Here is a 25,054-nt window from a genome sequence, read left to right as displayed (position 1 = left end):
TAGTACAGAATTACTAGTGTAATACGAAATTAGATAACATTAGTGCATTATTACGCTTATTGGAATGTCACCAATTTCATAAAGACAGTTTTCGACTTGCATTACACACATTACTGAAATTGTTCTACAGACATTTGTCTAATTATCTGCATAATTGACATTGTAGTAATTTAAGCAGAAATAATTGTTATTACAACTTAAATTCCAACTAAATGTTGGACTCCATTATTTAGTGAGATGTTTTAGATTTGTTCTAATTTAGAACTTCAACGGTAATATCATTGGAATAAGAGTCGTTTCTCTTAATGCAGTTTATATTCGTCATTGTTTTCTTACTTTCCAGACTACTCATTAATAAATTATAGGGGCGATTAGTTTCTTATGTTTTTAAGGAACACGTCGAGTATTTCTAGTATTACAGAACATTATAACACGTTTCTTATATATATACATATAAAAAAATAATTACTCGTAATTACATTTAAAAATATTACTTTGCAAATCTATATGAAAGATGCTTAATGGATATTTCTTTTCCAGAAGCCTCGAATTCGGACCCCGGTGGTGCCGCAGTCAATGTCGCAAGTCCTGGAAAGCAGCGACGCGGTTTTAGCGGGTAAGTTCTAAATAGTAGTTTATCTATACTATGACCGTTTATTCTTATTCACAAAGTGGGACAGAACAACACAAGATCAATTTGTTAATGCAGTATTTGTCAAACTAGGTTGCGATCAATTGGTAGGTCGCTAATTTTATCATGAACAAAAGAAACAGAAAGTATAGTTCGTTGTATATCTTTCACGTCAATTAAAACTTTACATGTAAAAATTACGTGTCAAGTTGTTTGTCCGCGATTGACTCCTAATAGTGGTGGAATACAAGTCTTGTCGTTTTTTTTAATTCAAAACTTACTGAAGTTATTCGTAAAAGCAGGATATTTTTGCTCTGTTTGGAGACAAGGGACACAGACAGCCTGAAAGGGAACTGTCCCGCCTACAACGTGACGGATGGTAACATTAGTTATATATTATTCAATGGAGCGTAAAATGTTTCTCCTTTTATGAGGCGTCTCCGACTGAAACACAGACGCATTTACGTACTAGAATCTCAAGACATTTACGATGCTCAAGAGATTTCACTCAACATTTGAATATAAACATCTTCACGACTGTTATCTTACATGGGGTCGTCAGAGATTGGTCAAATATCAGACGTTAAGTAATGGAATTACTTGATATGCCCTCCATTTGTATTATTTATTGACAGCGTTGGTGGTCTAGCGGTTTAGCATATCGCCTTAAATCCAATGGTTACCGGTTCATGTAGGTTTGTTTCTATTGATGTGTACTCATTGTACAAATTGTCCTTAGATTGAGTCAAAATTGTCGTGGGTTGTTATTATTTCGCTGAAAGTATAGAGTCAACGTTTACAGCAAGTCAAAAATTTAAATTGGTACACAGTCTGCGGGAATTGTTCTCATGACCCTTGGGGTTTATAAGTCTCAGTAATAAACCACTACGCCAGGACGACCCTCTCTGCTATTGACTATTTTCCCCTGATCCTCGTGACCGCCGCTAATTAGTTTTCTCTTTGTTATGCATTTGATGTTCGTCTGGAATTATTACCTCATAATTATACTCCCTTGGTAATGAATATGTAAAGTCTTTATTGTTTGCTAACTACGATTCTGCCACGTGAATCGTAATTTAATTCAACTCTGATATTAATATTATTTTAATATATAAAATCCATGATATAAACGTATATTTTGCTATTAAATACTGAATTAAATGAGACTAACAAATGTAGAATAATTATGTATTCTATTATACATTACTGGATATATCTCGTTGGTATACCTTACTAATAAGGACAAATTATGAAAATGGGCTTTTTCTCGTCTAAACAAATGTTACATTTGTGCAAAAACTATCAAATGGTATAAACAAAATCATAAGTGTAAACAATTATTAAACATAAATGCAGTTACATAATAGAAAATAAATTAGTCACAGTGATTAGAGAGAAAAGGTCTATTATGTATGTCCATAAATATAATCCGATAAACTAATTCTATTTGTATTATTCTACCAATAGTTTAGTTATCATATTATAAGCTCTGGTTATTTAGGATCCAGATGGCGCTGCGTGTGTTGTGCAGCGCTATTTATTTATTTTACCGATTTTTTAAATTAATCGTTGGTTTACTATATAATAATAAATAAATCTCAATAAAGTACAAACCATCGTGATTTGACTACCAGAGTGTGGGCAATGTGCCAAAAACGGGAAACTGAAGTGAAAACGGTCGAAGTTCACGGATGCAACTAATTCAACTAACTCGATGTATTCCCCACCCCGTTTATCGTTGTCGTTAAAAGTTATTCCGCGTAATGACGTTCTGGATTCTTGCAGGAATCAATACATGAAATAATTTTTCCCAACTTGCATTTTAGAGGTTACATCCACTAATTTACAGATTTTTTTGTTAACGCATTCAAATATTTATGGTATTGTTACCATAAGCAGTTACATCTTTTACACCCGAGCCTATGCAAGCATATAGAAATACCAGAAAGTCAACCAAAATAAAGAATATGCATTAGAATTGAAGTTATAAAGCTGGTCAAAGCCGTTTACGTGGCTATATGTCTGGTGGTTTCCGGTCTAGGGTGATAACGCCGTGAAATGCACTGTACGAAGCCATAAACTGTTCTGCCTCCGTTGTCGTAGAGTCATCCAGAATTACACCACATAAAGAATACATCTGTATTCACATAACCACGTCATGTCTGTTGTACTGGACATGTACAAATGTATTTATTAATTTATCCTTTATTGCACTCTATCTATAATAATTTACAATTGGCGACCTTCTGCTATATGGCATTCTCTACCAGCTAACCATAGGATAAAAAGAGAAAAGGGTTGAAGGACAGTAATGGGAAAAGGCATACTTTTCGTAATTACCTGACTAATATGCTTACAAAATTAAAATCTCTGTTAAAAATAGGGTGAAAATTTAGGGTTGTGTGTTAATGCCACATAATAAAAAAATTGTCGAAAAAATAAATAAATAATTTTTGAGGTGGTACTTAACACTCAGGGGTATAATAATTAGTTATAAACCTATTCTCAGACCTACTGGTTGTACCTATAAAATTTCATCAAAATCGTTCAAGCCATTTCGGAGGACTATAAACACGAAACCTGGGACACGAGAATTTTATATATTAGATAGATAGCTATGGGCGAGCTAGGCGGCTAAGATTACCATTGCGTGGGCAATCTTAATGTTTTCACATTCCAATTACATTAATGACGTGTTATCAAAATATGTGTATTGTCATAGATAAAAAACAGATGTACTTATCGTTTTTACGTGTATTAAATGTTTGTGGTTCATATTTTATTCGGTCGTAAAGGCCAAGTAAATGGCTAGACGGATTTTGATGAATGAGATATCGTTTCGTTCCTCGTTTTATCGCAAATGTTAAAGGCAATATGACGTCACATAAAACCAAAATGACGATCAGTCAGAAAATAAATTTTTCATACACCGCCGCGGTAAGTGGTGTCATATTTAGAAGCTCAAATGTATTGAACAAATATAAGAGAATTATAATTCTTTCTAATTCATACTAATTACAAATGAAAGTGCTCCTGCCTAGAGAGAAGGAATCTTAATGAAATTGCCCCGACATACGTAAGCATATATTTTATCTCAAAAAGCATTCGAAGTTGCGGGTAAGAGTACAAATAGTAGCTATTTGTATAAACTTGGAAATATAATAATTCTGTTTGTACGTTTGTTTGTACGATTTTAATCATATCATAACCTGGATATATGAACGAAGCACAAGTAGAGACTTAAATATATTATTATGCGATAGCAGTAAAACTTTAAAGGTAATTAATAAATAAACAAAAAATTTTAATTATTGTTTTCACATTTTTTTTGAGTACATTTCAAATGAGATGAACTCATAGTTTACTTAAAGTAGGCAAGGATTTCCTTCAAAAACAATGCTGTTATCTTGAGACCGATTGCGTTGTCTTCATTAGTCACCATTATCTTTCGCCGGCTTTACGGAAACTTAATGATAGCGTGGCCCAGTCGGCGACGGTAGTGCGCGCGCGCAATCATGCAGGACGAGTATCCACGCAGTCGTTGCTGCTGCCTGCAATTCCTGAGGTCTCTGGCAATAAGTTTCCAGTGATACAATTTATAGTCTTGTGCATTATCTGTGGTGTTGTGGTTCCCAAAATACCAGTGCTCATTTGGAATATACAAACGTCATGCGTTTATCATTTTTGTGATGAATTTTTAGGTTTATAAGTATTTCTCTAGACAATGTGTGAAAGTGTCGTAGTAGATATTAGGGTATCGATATCCACTTAAGTTGTCTTTATTGTATTTTCCATAAATGGAAGTTAGGTAATGGAAAGATTAAAAAATCTTAACAGATTTTTAATATTTTTTACCTGAAAGACGAAGTGTCAATTAATAATATGGCCACTTTTTATTATAAAGAAGAGGAGAAGTAATTATGTGACTCGTACGAAACTGGAGCGGTTTTATTAGTCTATTATAATATATTAATACGGTTTGAGCATTTCGTCACACTTTGAATCAAAGAGCGCAAGGTACTGGATTTCTTTTATACAATCGAGCATAGCCGCGTCACCTTTGATCGTATGATCACACAATTCAGCAAAGCGGTTTAACAAATGAGGTGTTTAGTTGTAAAATGTTCGTGAGTGAAATATTACTTTCTTCAGAGGTGTTTATTACGTTGCGTCCCACAAAGTTCAGCGGTCCCACCTCGCCGCTCATAAACTTTCGGTGTGTTATGTCCTTCTTTGTATTTTACGATATACTCAAATTTTAATGTCGCTTCATAATCCAACAAATCTTCTATTTTGTTCAAAATTTGTGATTTTTTATGTAATTGAAATGGCTAACAGCTGTCGGCTCCAACGATGGTAAGAGGTAACCGTAATATATGAATAGCAATAAGGATTAAATTACAATGTGATGCTGATACTACTTATGCGTTGCTATTCTGGTGGACTATGATATGGCTTTATCCTGAATTTGACGGCCCTATCTTAATCCTTTAACCTAAATACTATTTAGAATAGAAGATGCTTAGGGGTTGAAGTTGTATTCTGAATTTTCTGAATTTCGAAATTTAAAAAATACTATTATATCCCAGAATATTAATCACGGAACCCTAGAACTGTATTCTCTTTTAATATACATTTGATGATAGCTGGTAGATATAATATTGATTAAATGGTAGTATAATTAAGTGACCAAGTTTTAGAATCGAAATTAAAGATAAAATTATTTAAACTATAAAATATAATACTTTCAAGGATTTTGATAAGAGTTTCTACGTTTTACATTTATTGTCACCTATCTGGCACATTAAATGTTAGAAAATTAAATATAGATATTTGTAGAATTATTAAGGTATTCATTATAACTACAACGATTAGTTATTTATGGGTCCAAAACTTATCTCAAATTCTTCCAGTAATTAAAACCTCATTAGCCAATCTATGGTTATGGATGACTTTGACTTGCTACGCACATATCTTTTGTATTATCTATATCATGTGTTTACATTAATTAAAATACTTTTCAATCAAAAACAGGGGTTCTATCGGTTTGCAGTTTTGCATACTTGGTTAGCAACGTAATATTATGACTATAGAGTGAATGTTAGTGGATAAAAAAGGTCTATAGTAGCTCGTTAATAAAACAATTTATTGTGTTTAGGCTTATTTTATTTGCCTTTAAATTGAACATGAAACTTGTAATACTTGTGTGTTTTTCATTAGTATATCTTTTATACTTTATATTTAAAAAATATATATTTATATTATATATATTTGAAAAGATCACCATAATACTCCGGTTTTTAATTAAAATGTAAATTACATTAGACCTAAACGCTTGTTTAATACGTAAAACGGAATTAACGCAACCTCGTATTACCTTGTATGTATTCAGAATCAGCCACAGAATACATATCCACTTTTTAATTTACTTCATTTTAAATTAAGATTAAAAATAAATAAACTCTTTCTAAATTAATGCTGCTGGTATTATGAATAAGTCTGCTCTTGATTTTTATAGGACGATATACATCCTGTATTATTGTGTTAGGTCATCCTAAGGTCTTCCCTGAACTTCAATCTTTATAATTTAGCTTTCATTGTGTAGTATTATAATAAATTATAATGTAATTTAGTATATCATTAGTATAAAAACTTGATATTATGTACAAACATTGCGGTATCTTATCAGTCATTATTGCTATCTTCTATGTATAAAGACGAGTTGTCCCTGCGATGTTCTACGTACAGCGAGTTTCTTTTGTACGTTTTTAAATATGAAATATTTATTCTACTAAAAATATTCTACATTGATCTACCATATCTACTAATAACAGTTTACATAACAATAAATTTCATCTATTTCATCATATAGTTTTTGTTTGGCACTGTTTTAATGAAAAAAGCAAATTACCATTATATTTTGAGTAGTACACAAATATACTACGTACAGGTTTGTCTACATATATCTGCCGTCTGTTAGATTTAAAATCTCTAGTAGACGAACATCATCTTTTATAAGTAGCAAGTGTCTTTACAACGCAACACATTAGAGTTGAATCAGCGTTAAAACGATACGAACGTGATATCCGTGATGTTACTCATATACATGTATAGGAGATGGTTGCTATTTACTAGTAGCTGAAACACAGATATTAAAAATAACGAAAAATATTATTTTATTACGTAACTAGCTACTCGCCCCGGTTTCGCACGGGTGTACATGTATTATATATAAACCTTCCTCTTGAATCACTTTATCCAATAAAAAAAGAGCATCGAAATCCGTTGCGTAGTTTTAAAGATTTAAGCATATATAGGGCCGGGCAGACAGCGACAGCGACTTTATTTTATACTATGTAATGAAGTAATTCAGTCATCGGCGTCGTACACTTACATAAAGAAATTTATGATAAATACTCATGTTATTACTACTTGAAATTATTATTTATATAAAAAACATCTATTAAAACGAGAAACACACAAGTTTCTTGCTCATTCTTCTCGTGATGAATCTGCATTCCGAATGAGTGGTAGAATCAAAATATGACTATTCAAAAGTGCTTGTAATGAGTTTATTTGATAAAAGATTATTTCTATTGACATATATATTTCAATCGAATAATGAAATACGTCGAAAACAGAACGCGTTTAGCATGTTGCATTTTCCGAAAATGCAGGCTGGAAATGTAGCAAAGCAAAGCCTGAGAGGTCTTATGTTGCACGTCATAAACGAGAGGGTGTTAAGTTGAGTTGTAGCGGAAATAACTTTAGAGTATCGGCAAGTAGCTTTAAGTCAGGAAGGTAGTAGTAATATAACAACCAACAATGTTAGTTATACAGTATTTAGAAACTAACTTTCTACATGGGTATTAATATACTGCATCATTAAATGTAATGTAAGTAGTAAATTTGGGTATTACGCTATTGATTTAAATAGTTGCAAACTTGAAAACGGAATATTTAAAATATTAGACTTAACTAAAAAGAAAGACTTGACAACTTTTGCTTATTGCATAGTAATGTTAAGTTGTCCATCACTTAAAATAGAGAACTATTATCTTACCGTCTTCATATTCATGCTTGGACCCTCGAGGAATGCAAAGAAAAGCAGTCCTATTCAAAAGAGCGTCGTGGCCTAGTGCTTTACTAAACACAGATTTACATCTTGATAATGAGTAAAATTTTCGCCTACGCATAGAAAGCTTTCTGTGTCTATTTATATTTATGACTGACTCTTCTGTGAATTATAATACTATAACAAAACTAAAAATTAAACCGAGATACGGCGACAGATTACGTCTACTTCCATATTGGATACAAATATACCGAGGGAAATGTTGCGGTCACCATGACGTCGATAATTAACAATACCTCTGATTGCCTCGACTTATCCTGGATGATAACCATAACGGTATATTATTACGTACCAAGTTTACGAAATAGATAACATCAAAAACAAAAATTATAAATATCTATTAATATCACATAGTAAATAGAAGCCACATTTATTCCACAATATGATTAAATGAATTTAACGCTGCTTATGAAACTATACCAGTTCATTACTTTAAGCTTTCAGCTCGAGATGCCTATTAAAATCAAGTGGGATTATTACATTTATGAATACAGAATGAATGGTGGTTATTTTTACCCTTCTGTTTAAATATCTATATGTTTAACTCAAAAAAGGGAATGAACGTTCGCATTTATAATACTAGTATTTATGTTAGTTAGCAGTTAAAGTTGTGATTATTTATTAAATTATTTTATTTAGTTACATTAATGTAATTGTAAATACTAATAATCACTGATACCTGTCTGATACTACTACTACTGATAATGTCTAAAAGGTTTTAGACATTGTAATTTATTTATTTATATAATTATAATTATGTAAAGTCATTTTTGAAAGAAGTTTTAGTCATTATTCTAGCAAATTCCCAACTCAAATTATATATACAGATTTAATTTATCATAATTACCTATCATTACGGACATGCATGAATAAAGTAATGCGAGTATAATTTGATAAATCTAAAATCTGATTGTAAATAAGCCGAACAGACATGTTGTGCCCATTGTTGTAGCTAACGTGTTACAGACATTCAACACGCCGTGACAACCCACAGCAATCAGGGCACGCGGCAACGAAACCGCAAATTGGCGGAATGGCCTGGCAAATCGTTACTTCTCACTCGCAGGGCAAATCACTAACGAAATTTTGCTAATTCACGCTTGTTCAAATATCTAGAACTCTGTTCTGTCTCTTCAAATATGAAACTGTTACTGACGATACATCCAAATAGTTTGCTTCTAGTTTTGTATTCAATGTTTAACAGAAATGACATTTCATTTTAAATCCATAATTTGAAAATTTCCGTATACGCTTAGATATTACGCATGGGATTTAGTACATATTTAATCTCCTAGGGTATATGTGGGTTGTGTAATGTACTGAAAATCTCTTCAAACTACGTTGAGAACATTCAATTTGTCAGGTACATGGCATTAACTCTTATTTTATAGTTTTAAGCCTTTAAGATTACATATTTCATTTGGTTGCAACACAACTTGTTTGAAACGATAATAATCACGAAATCTTTTGTTCATTTAGTAATGGCACTTATCAATTTTATCGTTATCTATATTTCATAAACCTAATTGTTCTATAATTACTAATTATAATTATGGTCATTTGCTTTCCAATTAGTCACTATTAGATATTTAGTTTGGCGATGACTACAGTCTTATGTCAATCACATAGCTATGTAGCTACAAGTAGATAACGCAAGTGTGTTGGCTCTGTAGCGGTTGTGCGTGTGTCGCGAACACTCCTCGCACTCAGTTTGTTGCGGCCACGCATCGGTAGATTACGGACAACAATTATCATCGTAATCACACTGATATCACTACTTCACGTCTCGATTATCGGTTTCTTCAAGTTTATCGGATATCACTGTTTGTCTAGCGTTTATTTGCAAGCTATAGTCGAGTGTCTACTCGCCGGCGCGGCAAACGGGCTGTAATGTCGTACACCATTGCATGGAGACAATTATGTGGAACCAAGTGGTTTATGTGAAGTAAGTTTTGTGTTTTGTGCGTTACGCAACGTGAGATGCGATCATGTCCCGCGTTTGCGAATTACAGACGTGTTTTTTGTCGGCGTCGCGACCGCATTGCGGTGGCGGGTCCTTGGGAGGCGAGGGTCAACACTCCGCGCGCTAAGATAAATCAACTAATCGACCCTTACCGATGTTATACGATACGTGTCTATAATGTTTACTTTGTCGCATGCACCTTAAGTAAGGTTTAGATGAGTTACTTTATTGTGTACATTTAAAAATTACAGTGATTTCTTTTACTAAGATCTTGCGTTACTTCGATTCTCTTACTATAAATGTTAAAATTTATCTCTAACTTTTAAAGTTATATAGTTATTAAGAAATTTATGGATTAAATTACGATTGATTTCTCAAATATAGGCCACACAAAATTATAATTTGATATTTAAACGTTAATATTTGAAATAAATTAGAAAAAACTTTCCTCCATAGCTAACTCCTTAATTCGTCTCGTTGTTTAATAACTAAGCAATCACTAATGATGTGTAAGTTCGCTTTGTTCTTGTTCTAAAGTAATTAGACAATTCTGTTCTAAAACTTTAATATGAAAGATAAACCTGATGGAATATGACAAACGGATATTGGAAATCGAGTTAATTCTTATCTCAATAAACGAGATCATTTTACTGTATAATCAGGTTCAAAAATGGATTTCTTAACAAGTAGATGCTGCGTCATCCAATAATTCCCAGAAGTGCCACGAATTTTCTATACTAAAGGAAAATAAGCAATCCATTCTTATTAAAGTTAAAATATCAAATAATTTGACTGCTCAATATTACACAGTCATCATACGACATTTCTGTAATGAAGACAAATCTGTAGAATTTCTATTTATTATAATCCAGCTGATTAACCTCTTGAATTAGGAAAATACTGAAACATTATTTTAAAATTTGAAGAGGGAGTTACATGTATCTTTTCCATATAGTTGTTCTCGAAATATATTAAGAAATTACTAGTATGACTTCATTTCAACGTTGTAAATCTTATCTATCTTAAACGGTTCTAGGTAAGATTTTATTAAATCTTCCTAGACACCGAAATGATAGTTGAAGCCGGTCAAGCGCGAATACGACACAAGTACATAGATAGGATTTAGGTACTTTTACAAAATGTAAAGGAAAATAAACGTGGTTATTTACATATATTTAGTTTATGCTCTATATTTGTAATTATTTATATTTTATATACAACTGTTATACTAAATGGTGTATATCAGGGGTAGTGACCACTTTGGTATTTATTAGTCAACGCAGAGAGGTTTGGTATCGGTTTGGTAAATAAAAAGTTCTATAGTGATTTTTATATTTCTGGGAGATTTTAAGTCTGAACCTTACGTTCTAAGTAATGGTAGTAAATTAATTAGTAAACTAGTAACAATTAGTAATTACTAAGTAAACCAGGTTCATGAATCTGCATATAATTAGAAAAATACATACTTTAAGATTGACAGTTTTTTTAATCTGCGAGATGTAATAAAAGTTAGATCTCTTCATTAATCTTAATAGTAATAATTATTATTGTTACCTATGCATCTAACTCATGTTATATCATCAATATATAATTTTAGTGTTTCAATCTTATAGGTTCCCCTTTTTCACTTTTTACTAGCTTTTGTATTATTTCTCTTCTGTGTAGATTTTTTTTTATTATTCTCAATTCTCCGGATATTGGTCATCGTTACATAGAGCTCTCGAATTCATTGTTCTGATATTGTATTGTATAAACAATGTTGCTAGTATAAAAATATATCTCATATATTTGAAAACCAGATAATGCATTGTCATATATGTCTCTAGTATCTTTGTATTTCTTTCCTTCTATTTTTATAAATGAGATATATTTTATTTTATAAGGATAAAGTATTGAACTAATCACTGATAATTGACATAGAGCTGGTAAATTCCCTGACGACTAACCAATGCAATGAAATGAGTAATAGCGCCCTATCGTTATCGTGTAATGGATACTGCGTATGGGTCTCCTCGTAAGATGACAATTTAACCTAATATTAGTAACCTGGGCAAAGGGACTTGTCATAGATTTGATTTCGATCTTTCATCTCTTTGCAGATGAATAAGTAAATAATGTTATACAATCATATGTTGTTTTTGCTTCTGTATTCACTTTTAACAAAAATATTTATGGAGGACTGTGATCACTTGACATTGACATGACTGTCCTTACTATATGATTCTTTCATAGCAAATATCTCTTTACAAATATTAAGTTATTTATATATTATTATAGAGTGACTGTTTACTGTATAAAACTTTGTTATTATTCTTACATTTATGTTATATAAACTCATGTGTAGAATATAGTTACAAAGTATCCAGTCACACTTCAATACATTAAATCATTGCATTATTCATATGGACTGGAATGAAATAAGTCGAAGTCACACCAGTGAAATAATCGCATTAAACTTTACCGACATCGGATTGTACAAAATAATTCCATTGGAATTTAGGGAACTCGTCTAGTTGCAACGTCGGTTGACGACACGAGAATTTTTAGTTTCGAAAATTGCAACTGCACTTGTTTTTTTATAGAGCTACCTATGCCAGCGTCGGTTATTTCGAGCCCGGATTTCTATTAATTGAAATACGAGACCGGCGCGAAGTTTTGCTTTTTTTCTGATTCGAAATCCGATATTTGGTTACTCTAGGAGGGCTGACACACGGATTAAAAGCAGCCCTTGTTGAAACTCGTTTCAAATTGTGTTTATTTAACAAAATGAAATAAAGAGGCAGACTTTGTATACAGTCTGCTTGAGTACCTTTACCTAGTAAGTAACTTAGTTTACATGCTGAGATATGGCAGTTAAATTACAGTGTATGTAGTTATGATATCTTAATTATAGAAACAATGGTTCTACATGACTTTGACTACTTACAACGACTACTACCGTAACACAACGACGTCATGGGCGTAGTGTTAGCTATATATCTATATAGATTACAGCTTTAACTTTATGTTACGTTGACCACCAGTTTAGTCGGCATTTCAGGAAAATAACAATGTTGCCGGACAACTCAGAGCGGAACGTTTGTGGCTTTAAATTCTCCAATATATAATAATTTCTATCCGCTCTCTGCTGAAGCCATTTCGATTGTGACTTGATCGTTAGTAACTCCGTAACTTGGACTGCGCTTGGACCGCCTCTTATTGAGACATTGTGGTTTGCGTATTTAATTTCATTGGTATAAGTTTACTATAGAATCTATGTGGTCTGCCACGGCGCCACTAACTGCAAATATACAAACAGCTAACAAAAGTAGATATTATGTAGAATGGACATAATTAGAAAAATATTGTGGACATACTATTTGTTGAAAAATTCCATGAGAACATTAGGGGAAACTTGTAATACTATTTAAAAAAATATTATTATTAGGTATCTATAAATCACTTATAACATAATTCGATTCTATTGAAAATACATGTATATGCGCTATACATGTGATTTTGGTGGAAAAACTATTATATATATATATTTATACAAACATATTTGTGCATAACGCACCTTTTTATATGATAATTATATTTTTTTATATATATATTTAAATATTTTATGTTTCGTTCGATTTTTATTGTCACTTTGAAATATATGTCTTTTACCATCAGCGACCGTAGTTTCTCTTGTAACTAAAAATATAATATAAAATATATACAGTCCTTAGAAACATTAATAATTAAAAATATTTATTATTATACATACATGTATATACGATACGATACATTTATATACGATATAATTAATTTCTGTTTTTTTTAAACTCTACCAATTGTGCACTTTATCATTATTTTTATATTTTCCTAATTACACAATAAGATAGAAAAACATGTTAAAATTGCAAGACGTCCAAATTAATTAACGTAAAATTTTCAATTCTCAATTATCACAACTTTTTAAACAATACAATAGGTGCGATTTCGTAATGAGTGTGAATTAAAACGAGCGGCTCATCCCCGCAAGCTGGATTACTAGTTTAATCCCCTTTCAAAGATACTCTTTACGTCAGCTTTATTACCCAGCTTAACATTCAGCCTACTTTAAATATTATTTTGAGTAGACTAATTTTTTTGTTTTATATTAATATTTTTATAATTACTCCGTGTACCTAGCCATATTTTATGTATTTATCCGAGATAGACCTTGTACTTACAAAGTCGACTGCGTGGGTACCTTTATGTCACCTTTGTTCAACCTCTCTTTGTTGAGGTATTGTTCAATTATATAGGCGACGATTTTCACTTTCAATCAGGTGGCCCGTCAGCTTATTTTTTTATGTAAGAAATTGTCAAATACATGCCAATTACTTACGTAAAAAATGTGGCAGTTAACAAACGCTCGTTTTGACTTCCTTATATTACTTATTTGATCTTTACAATTCCATTCAAACATCCTCTTATGCACGTTTCACGACATAAGATGCTTATATTTACGTTTTCCTTCAAAATATTTATATTTTTCATAATGAAGGTAATATTATAGATTCTATAGGATTAATGGAGGAGTTATTTATTCCTCGTTACATCTATGTTAGACATAGCTGGTATATTAAACTCACCAGTTACTTCCTCGTTATTACATCGAACTTTAAACCACATTACTATTGGTATTACTTTTCTTACTTTATGTGACTCTTTGCACTGTTTACTATAAATATACTTTAGTTTACGTTTGTAGCCCATTGATTTTTGATTATTCATACACGACATGCTTAAATGAATATCCGAAAATAATTATTTTTTTTCTAGTGAGAGAGTAGGATGTATTCTTGTGTCACGTAATATGGATGTTATACACATATAAGGTGATTCAAAAATAAACCTGATATCCTTTTGGTAAAAATTCCAATTAGAATTATCCAGCTGCCGCAAGTATTTTCAGTCGTCCAAGAAATCCCATTTTCCTACATTACCTGAGTTGATCGTCTAGACGTCTCTGACACTATATACGAGTATATGTACATAGGCTCCTTCAGTTCCTATTAAATAGTTGAGTAGTAGTTCTCTCTTAACACCTGCGGACGACCACAATACTTTTATTTAAAATTCTACTGTAAATATTTATATTACGCTTTACTCCGATTACTCTGCATTTTTAATTCATATAAATAACTATTACTTGACTAAAGGGGTTCATTGTTAATTCTTGTATTTTATTGGACAGTTCACACATATGATATACAATTGTACTTTTCTTTCTGTTATAAGAATGTTTGTTTGACATGTGCAATTCTGGAATAAATATTAAAATATAAAACCTAAATATTTTAAAATATTTAAATCCTTGCTAGTACTAGATATCATTAGTCTGAATAATTCCTAAAGCATCGAACGCTCCGCGCTCCAGCCTTAGTATTGTACTTTATTGTTTATCTTTCTTTATTAGACGGCGGTGGTTAGGACTGCGGAAACCATCGCAGGTGAAGGATAAAGCTCCTACTGGTGCCCAATCACCAGCAACAACTGAGAAGCCCGTTCCACTGAAGAAGGTTCCCTCGGATAAGAAGTTTAAGGTAAGTTCTTATTACTTTTTGATAATATTCAGTAATTCTGAACTATAAAGTGTATAATTAGAAGAATTTTGTATAAATTTAGTGGAAAATCGACATCGACTATACATATATAGACTTTATACAAAACCATTCAAAACTTTGCCTTATTTGATAACCATTTGAAGTCTTATATATGGCAGTATAAAAGCATAACACTTTTGCCCTTGGGATAAGTTTGAGGGCATTAAAGGTAACAGAAAGGAATGCCTTTTATTCCATGTCTGTGGTGCCTCTAATATCTAATCGACGGTCTCTGTCGTTTGGTGCACCAGGTCGTAATAAGTGGAAGAAGTATATTGGATGTGCCTGCGACTTCGTCCGCGTAAAATGATGATACTTTCATCCCTTTACAAACATTTTTTCGCAATAAAAAGTATGTCATTTCTCCGGATCTAGACTATCTGTGTACCAAATGTCATTTCAATCAATTCAGTAGTCATGGCGTGAAATAAAACATAAATATTAAAATGTTTCGATCTTTCGCAATATTTCTGTTTACCATCATACTCGGTATAATTATTTTATTAGGTACGGCTATATAGGAATTATATTATTCTTTCATGATAATATATAGAAATCAGTCGCGTGTATAAAGGCGTGTCAAATAAATACAAGTGAATGGAATACAAGTATTTTTAATAATGTTTTAATATAATCTGCGCAAGGATATTTATTTAGCCTGTGGTCCAATACCTTGTTATTTCACAGTTACCATACAATGCTGACAATGGACGTGCTGAGGATGTTGGTGAAAGCAGCCAAGCTGCAGCCGCCTTGGACGAAACAGAGGACGACGCTGCAGATCTTGAACTACCGCCACCGATGAAGCCCATTCAGGTATTTAGGAATTATTTATCTGTGATTCAGAACAGACTATGAGGCGAGGTAGACTTTATAAATGGTTATATGCATATCTATTACCTTTGTCTCAGCTACTTCAGTCGGCAACTTTCTTGATATGACAGTGTACGTAAATTACGGAGTACGGGGGCATGACTCCTTAGTCCTCAGGTCATGAAGGATATCGCGGGCAACAAGTATCGACGTAATGTCCTTTTGGATTCTGTTCATGTGCAAAGCGGACCGTTGCCTCTTTCTAGATGCGCCGTCAGCTTCTTTGACATTTATCAAGTGCATAAAAACAAAAGATAAACCTAAAAACTTTGCTTAACCCACCATGCGGTTATGACCTTATACTACACCTATAGTTAGAAAATCACATTCATTAACAAAAACGTTTATTCTACTGATTTATTATTACGTAAGAAACTTAAGGAAACATAAGGAAAATGAAGGTTTGTTAATCTTTAATGAAAAAAGTCCGATGTGGATTTGGCAATTATTTTGCTCACGGATACCGTAAACTATGATTAACACATAATTATTTTTACCCGAATTCACGCAGTCTCGGGATGCACCTAGTATAATAAACAAGATTGTCTACATGACTTTTGTGTGTAGATAAAGTGATTCACATTTGTGTGCAATATGTACATATATTCTAAAGTATGTTTATTACAATAACAGTACAAATGTGTAATATAGACGTTTGAACAAAATTCTAGCGTGCATTGCCAGACACGCTGCAAGTACAAAGATAGGTAAACCTCAGGAAAACGGAAGATGGCGAATTAGTTCGCTAAGTATGTTCCTGTCACAAGTTTATGAACTACACAAGTATAGTCGATGTAGGATTGTGTAACTTGCCTTCAGTACGTATTTGTGGCAAGACCGCATCCCGCAGACGTTCGTAGCTGGCCCGTAACTTTTAATAACACATCCAACTGAGATTACCCACCGACGCGACCTGCCGTAATTCTTTCCGATATGCCGTATTTTAAATACATTGATATTGAAAGTTTTTTGACTATGTACGTTTCCTACTTATTTTATTTGCAGATATAAAGAGTCGTACAGTTAAGAACTGAAAATGTTAATTGTTGTACACATTTTGTTGTTGCATTGTCTTGTTTGTCTGCATGTTTCCTAAGTTCTTGCATTTTTTTATGTAATAAATTGCAATCTTGTTTTTGAAACACCTGATAGTCGATATATGAATGAATGAATTAAAATAAGGTAAGACGCTGTGATGTCACGCCTTTTACGAGCGAAATAATTCCACCTAATATTTCGTAGGGATAAGTTGGTGATAGCGTATGTGATTAAAAGGAACAAGAAACTAACGTGTGATAAAGTAATTGTTATTTTTGTTAATCGTATATAAGAATCAATAAACAATAAAGAATTTGTGCGCAAAAAGCGCCGAAACTAAGCAGCTCGCGAGGTACGTGAAAACGTGAAAGCGCCCCAAATAAATAATATCTTTACCGAGCCACTCCGTTCTGATTCTGAATGAACCGGCGACGAAATTATGTAAATTGTGTTTATAATACACCTAAACAAGCGCTTAGTACATATACCGCAACTCTTAAACCTTCACTTGACTTACAAAATCGACTTGTAAAGTTTGTTTTCTAAGCTCTTATTTGTATATCTCTGTACGCCGCTGTCAGCGTTTACTTATACGATTTTACCCTGTACCGACAGAATCTAATTTCGCTTGATGTCATATATACCTTGTGTCGATAAGGTACATGACTTCAAACGAAATTAGATTTTGTTAAGTGTATGACGACAGTTCATTTTTATACTTTACATTCGTGCAATAACACTTGAATTTAACTATTTCCTACGACGGCCAACTGAAAATGACAGTACAAAGTTTATGAAAACGGAAATAAATTTAGGTATTAGAAATGTGTATAAACGCCACAGGAATATCGAATATCGTGTAAAACTTTTAACTACGTTGTTATAACTTTTTATGAGATGACGGTCAATGTTAACCGTAGTCGGTACACGTGAACGGCGTATTGGAGGTGACACTATGGCATGGTATTCGTTGCGATTTTTGACATTTAAACTGAAATCCCGGGAACAGTATCCTTACAGTATACAATAATCTATATTGGTCTGTTCGTTTGTGTTATATGCGCCTTCATATGGTTCACCTCGTTGCGATAAATACTTGCTGCTGCAATAGCTCGTTGGTCTTCTTTGTATGTATACTTGTTTGTAATCGAAATCAATAAAATTGAAAAATACTTAACTTTAAGGCCTTCATTACATTTAGAGATAGCGAAGTCATCAGCTGGTACTACCAGCCAGCAAACCGAGACTACTTTTTTATACTGTCATTTATTTATAGGATATTTTAGCCGCTTATGGACGTAATTTTTTTTTATTATATTTTTTTCCTACCGTCACGTTATACAGGAAACAAAGGTTACGTTATACAGGATACAGCTAGTGTTACATAATTAAATATTGTTCAGGATCCTCAAGCTGTGCTGCAACAAACTCCAACACCTACGGCTGCGACCTCCGCTCCCGCTACACGAGTGCGTACTTACATTAGTTACATCTGAAATCATTAATTCATGTAATCTATCAAACTACATAACATCTTTAAAACTAACATTAAACTTTGTAACTTACATAAGGGCTATCATAGGCGCTTCTAAATTGTAAGGTGACAATACATGTTAATACACTTTTCAGAATTCTTTGACATTGGACGCTTTGGATACTAATGGTGGTCCCGCCGATATAGCCGAGATAGAACAAATTGTCAAGGAAAGAATGGTCGGTTCAAAATTAAAGCATGTAGTGTGCATGGAGCTATTTTTAGAGTTTTCACATCTAATTGCAAAACGTGATTAGAACACAGGCTTTTTTTTGGTGAAATGTAGTTTTTAGATAGACCTCTTTATAGATGCATCAGGTCGACGAAATCACCGTTCCGTATAGGGTTACCATTTGGAAGTTTGCAAAATACATACAAAATATACAAATATTTCGCGTAGTTACAAAATAACAGAATGAAACTACGCACGCCGAAAGTTTTTTTATTTGAATGTAAAAATTGGAAATTCAGGCAAATTGTTTTGCAAAAGGCTCTTTTGCTGTTGACTGTGCGGGATCACTGCGCTATGTCAAAGGCACGTTTGTAATGTATAAAACTACACGGGAGATAACGCATCCAGCCATCACGCACAGGGAGACCGTAGCTATGGTGGTGTATGTCAACTCTCGTACGGTTTACTGTATTTTATTATATTAGGTACGTCGAGCGGGAGTTGGGCGGCTCTCCTCCCCTTCCCCCACAAAATGACGAGGCCTTTTGATTAAAAATCCCGGACATGTTCGAACAAATCAAAATGGATGGTAACCTTATTGCCTAGGTATTTAATATAGTAGACTAACAATGTTTTGTGTGATTTTGTTGGTCACTTAATTCTCAAATACTACATTGCCATTTATAGTATAATTTAAAATGGTGATTTGGCGTAACAAGGGATTGTGTATATAGTTTTTAAGTCGCCTAGTGCCAAAAAAGCCATAATAAATTTCATGGCAGAGTATTATAGGTACCATATTGATTTTTAGCAAACCTAAACACACTATTGTATATTTATAATCTTACAGCACAGAATACAGAAGATAAAAAACTTACTTCTCTGCTCTGTGATTCATATCAAGTTTGTTATTATGAATAACCAAAAATACAATGCGCAAACACACTTCATCTAACACATGTATCAAGTATATGCTTGTCGCTTTTTCTAATATAAGTATATATTGTTTGTGTTTTAAATATCACAATGTTGTGTGCTTTATTACTAACTATATAAGTACTATTTTATGCCTTCAACGCTTTCAGCAGCATGCTTTTTGTTTTATTTTACACTAAATTACAACTATACTTTAATATACAAAAATCTCATGTCACAGTACCTAATAACTACTTCAACCGAAACGACTTGAATATTTGTTGGTAGGTCGGAGAATTTGTCGTAGGCAATTTTGAAACCTCTAACTTCTAAATGATAAGGCAATAAGGGTCGGCTAGTATGTGTATACGTATCTAATAACTGTGAAACTAGAAAATGCAGTAAAAGTTGTAAATTGAGTATAAATTTCAATACAGCTACAGTTATTTTGAAATAATGGACTCGGAATAGCAGTATAAATATAAAATAGTCAACCCAGTTTGCAATTTCTTCTAGCAATATTCTATTTATATTATATAATGTCAACGTGTAGTCATTGTAGTGTGAAAAATAGTTATTTCTATGGGACTATAAAATATTAAACTGTAATTTTTCAAACTTTTGTTGTGCAGCTTGCTTTGCAACTGGTCTTCCGTGAATTCTATTGGTAGGGAGGCGTTTCACCTTAGTTCTCGGGAATGATAATGTACTCATCATGTTCTATTATCATATCATTCCATCTTATAAATTGATTTGTTTCTGTTGTTTAATAACTAACAGTTGTTAACTTACAGTTGTTTAATATTTATATATATTTAAAATTGAAGTGTCAGTTTATTATTTCAAATTAACAACTTATCGCTAAATAATATAACATTTACAAAAATTAATTACAAGTCTTTTGTTTTTGCTAATCTCTGTGACGGCTGGGCCCATTTTGACGGGACTTTCACTCGCAGATAGTTAATGTTATAAGGAGTAACTTAGGCTTATTACCTATAGAGATTTAGTTATTTTGGATAAAAAAAAAGTAAAATTACTCGCCGGCGAAGTCGCGGTTGACAGGTAACTCATTCATAATGCCGCGCCGTAGTCGGTAGAGTTCTTGTCACTTGCAATTTCAATAATATAAAACCGTGCATTACATGTAATCGTATATTTTTCAGTCCATTTTCCGGTTGATTTGTAGTCGATTTTCGAGATTTAAGTATCTCGAAAATCGACTACAAATCAACCGGCATCCGAGAACTCTTCTGTGGTGTGCTTGGTTGCCTAAAACATTAACTAAAAGGAAGCACTGAATAAATGGCAGAATATGGCAGGATTAGTACATTCAAAAGCCTACGGGCTACTTGCCTAATACTCCAATAGACTATTACTGTTGAGTAAAAACAATATCATCATCATCATGACTAGGGCCATCACTGGACACTGTAAATTGAATAAACACATGCCAAAATTCGGCCTTAGCTTTAAATATATCAATATGCAGATTTTGCCATGCATAAGAGGAAACGCCACAAGATAGCATGTGGTTGAAGCCCACTCATGCATAAACGAAATATCTCCTTTGGAAAGTATACACTCTAACCTGACGAGATAAAAACCATCGCTCCTAAGAATATCCTTCAATTCTTGTACGTCACGGATCTAGGTAGCGAACTTTGAATAAGGGTGAGCATAATAGATCTATACAGGTCGCAGTGTTACAGGTACAGCACCTGACAATTGCCCAAAACCCACAATTTAAAAAGTCATCCGACCGAGCTGTATAATATATACATAATGTATGCAAGCTGCAACTTCGTAGCTTATTCTATTACCGCCGCCTATATACATTAACAGCGTTACAGTTATGGCGTCGTCAGGAAACGACCGTTACTCTCAACGTTGTCACTCCTGAAAACTAAGATTTAATGTCTCCGTACCTTGTAGTTTTACTGCCATATCATCCTTCCATCGAAACAAAGAAGTTGATTGGCAGCAAGCAGAAATAGTTGGGACAAAGAGTACTTTTAATGATAGATTTTCTACATAGTCTGTTTCATTAACATAAAATTGTATCGACACTGAATGTATGTTATAATCCATGAATTTTTATTTTTGCATTATTATACTTTAATATTGTCGCTTATCAAATTTTTACAGTGCAATGATAGTATAATCGCTAACCAAATATGTTTTCCACCTCCTGGTCTTGATAGGTATTGTTTATTAGGGAATCTTCTATAATAACAATGAAAAATGTAATCGCTATACATAAATCTTTATTTTGTAGCTTTAAATATGCATTGACTTCCAACCGTTACATCACTTTAAAACTGTTATAAAATATTTAAATAATAAATATGACATACATATATATTCTCTACAGTTCCATTGATATATACATTATTATAGTATATTTTGAATCACTGACCAAAGTAAATGTTACAAATATATAAATAAATATAGGTTTGATGAAATAGGCGCTATATTTATTATACCGTAATTAAAGTTTTTCTATAGTATAATAATAGAAAGATTAGAGCAAACCCTTTTTAATAGACTCCCAAATTTAAATTCGAAATTAAATATATTAACAAGAAATCGATTTAAAATAAGAACCTACTTCCTAAATTAGCAAATTAGGTATTCCTCCGACAGTTTCCGAAGTCACTTCTCAACTCGTTTAGTATGGGGAGCGGTGCGAGTAATCTGCTCGACTTTCAAACTAGTTCGTGTTAAAGCGCCGTTTCTGCCTCCCAATATATATTCATACAACCCACTTGACATAGCTCATTACGTTAGTACGATCAGATTGATAAAAATAAAATCAAACGCCGTCTAAACTATTATAAATTTTAAGTTTTACAAATACAGTTTAATCGATTACGTAGATAGTGTAATAGAAAAAAATCCAATTTTATGTATGATGCACTATTTCGACACTTCAAATAATATGAAATGCTTTAATAATCATTTTTTTCTGTTCATACTATGTATAAAGAAAGACACGAAACTACTCTGTGAAAATTAAAAAGAATACACAAAGTTATTGAAATATATGACGTCCACTAAAGGATCTTTAGAAATGCTCATGGGAGACTTCATCAATAGTATTGACTTGGTAACTACTCGTGAATAAAAATAGAACTCAAAGTGCCATACTTCTGACTGTCTTACTGAAAAGAAAATGCTCTTTTGTAACTTTGTTAGAACAAAGTATAGTACATAATATAGTAGATAGCACATAATAGTGTAATGTACAATACATTTAATATTCAGTTAGTTGTACATATAACGGACAACTTTTCAAGAACTTGGAATAAGTACAACTCTATTGTACATCTTCTAAGACGTAGAAGTTAGTAGTTGTAACAGAATATCCATTTCAGAATCTAAGATGTATATTGTTTGAAACTATTGTGAACTCAGATAATATAGAGGAATTCATGCGACATCTCCGACTAAATAGATCTTACCCAAATTAAATTAGTAAAGTCTAAACACAAATTTTCAAACATTACTCAAAGTTCGTGAAGCTTACATTTCTTAGATAGGCAAGGTATGTTTTCATGATGCTATGTATTTGAAGTAGTTATATTTAGAAAACTTGCTTAGGATCCGATTGCGCTGATACACTGGGAATACGGGAAAAGTTCTTTAAAATATAAGACAAAAAACTTCAATAAAACTTTTAGATCTTTTCAAATATTAATACAGTAATTGTTTTTGTTAAAAATATCATTCATATGTCTCACAATATTGAAACATAGTTATGTCTGTGTCGATTTGTAGCATACTGTTTCAAATTAAATCCCCACAACTGCCAACACCGCAATATTTCTTAGAACAAACTAAAGCATATGTTCGTAATCAGTTCGGTTGTTTTGACGTTTGCATCGAATATGCACTAGTATAGTTGGTGCAAGAAAGTTCAATACCGACAACCCCGCGAGGTTTGCTTATTACTATAGAAATTTAACGTTCAGCGCATAGTCGATGTAGGTACCTGTTTAATCTCGAGGAAACTTTTGAAGGAAACTGTGCATTGTTGTGACGTGCAAGTTAAGGAAACTTTGTGTGTATGAAATTATTATTCTATCACCTACAGAAGCTAAGTTAAGGATAATAGAAAATTATGTTGGCAATTAACTAATTAGACGCTAGCACATTGTGTAATAACATTTTGCCGCACAACCTACTGGGAGAGATTATATTATTTACGAGGAAGGGACCGAGAAATCTAGTATCTGCACTAGTAACTTTTTATAAACTTAGCGTCGCATCGCAGATTGGTAACTATGTCTGCTTTATCAAAAATTATTGTGCAATTTTCGTTGAAGTTTTTTGTCAGTCTAATGCACTTTGGAGCCAATACAAATGTTTTATTAAAGATAATTATTCTTGTTTTTCATCACTTTCGAATGGTTGTGGGTTTAAATGGCAAACTACTTCTATAAATGAATACTAATGTCGCTTTGTAACTAGATCCAGCACGGGGGGGCCAGCACTTCTGGCCGTGCTGGTGAGCCCGAGGAAGAAGAACAACCTGTAACACCCGGCCCTAATACTAGTGAAGTCGTACTCAAGAAACGCGAATATGTCCTGAGAGAGTTGCTGGATACAGAAGAGATCTATGTCGCTGATTTGAAAATCATTTGTGAAGGCTACATGGTTCACATGCAGGTTAGAAATATCATTTATCATCATCTATATGTAAAATTAAACTGTAACTGAACGCTGTTTGTGCCTGAAATATGACTAAAACTGTTATTGAAGGTTTTTTTAATTGATAGTAATAGAATGGTGCACCCGCCTGCGTTAACGGTGTACACTGGCGGGGGGACAGTGATGGATGATAGGATAAGCATGAAGTTTGTTAGTTGAATTCACCAGGAATTAAACATGAGAACCGCGTGGTGGTCGACGTAAATTATACGCTGGCGGGTGTCAGTGAAGGATGATAAGTTGAGCAAGAAGTATTACTATCTTCCCTTTTCTAACAATCCTTCCCCTTTAACAATGAAATAGAAACCAAAAAATATGTATCTAATAGAGTTTTAGTCTGTTTGTCTGTGTGTTTATGCTTAACCGATTCGGTTGTGGGTTTATTAATATATTGTGGTATGTTATTACATATTACTTATTTGAATCACAAGGTTTAAATATTTTTAAACCTTGTGATTCAAA

General features: G+C 32.8%; 1 protein-coding gene across 1 annotated transcript in view; it reads left to right on the top strand.

Moving 5' to 3' along the window:
* The window catches only part of LOC131853086 (kalirin), a 221,870-nt gene that overhangs the window by 174,406 nt on the left and 22,410 nt on the right, over window positions 1-25,054 (top strand). The window contains exons 31-36 of the mRNA XM_059203902.1: window positions 541-616; window positions 15,161-15,287; window positions 16,035-16,163; window positions 18,662-18,727; window positions 18,888-18,971; window positions 24,353-24,550. Of these exons, the coding sequence (XP_059059885.1) occupies window positions 541-616; window positions 15,161-15,287; window positions 16,035-16,163; window positions 18,662-18,727; window positions 18,888-18,971; window positions 24,353-24,550 (680 nt within the window). The remainder of the gene's footprint in view (window positions 1-540; window positions 617-15,160; window positions 15,288-16,034; window positions 16,164-18,661; window positions 18,728-18,887; window positions 18,972-24,352; window positions 24,551-25,054) is intronic.

This window comes from Achroia grisella, unplaced genomic scaffold (genome assembly GCF_030625045.1).
Source record: "Achroia grisella isolate CSIRO2021 unplaced genomic scaffold, CSIRO_AGI_Agris_v1 utg874, whole genome shotgun sequence".
Taxonomy (NCBI): Eukaryota; Metazoa; Arthropoda; class Insecta; order Lepidoptera; family Pyralidae; genus Achroia; species Achroia grisella.
This window is presented reverse-complemented; position numbering and strand designations above follow the sequence as displayed.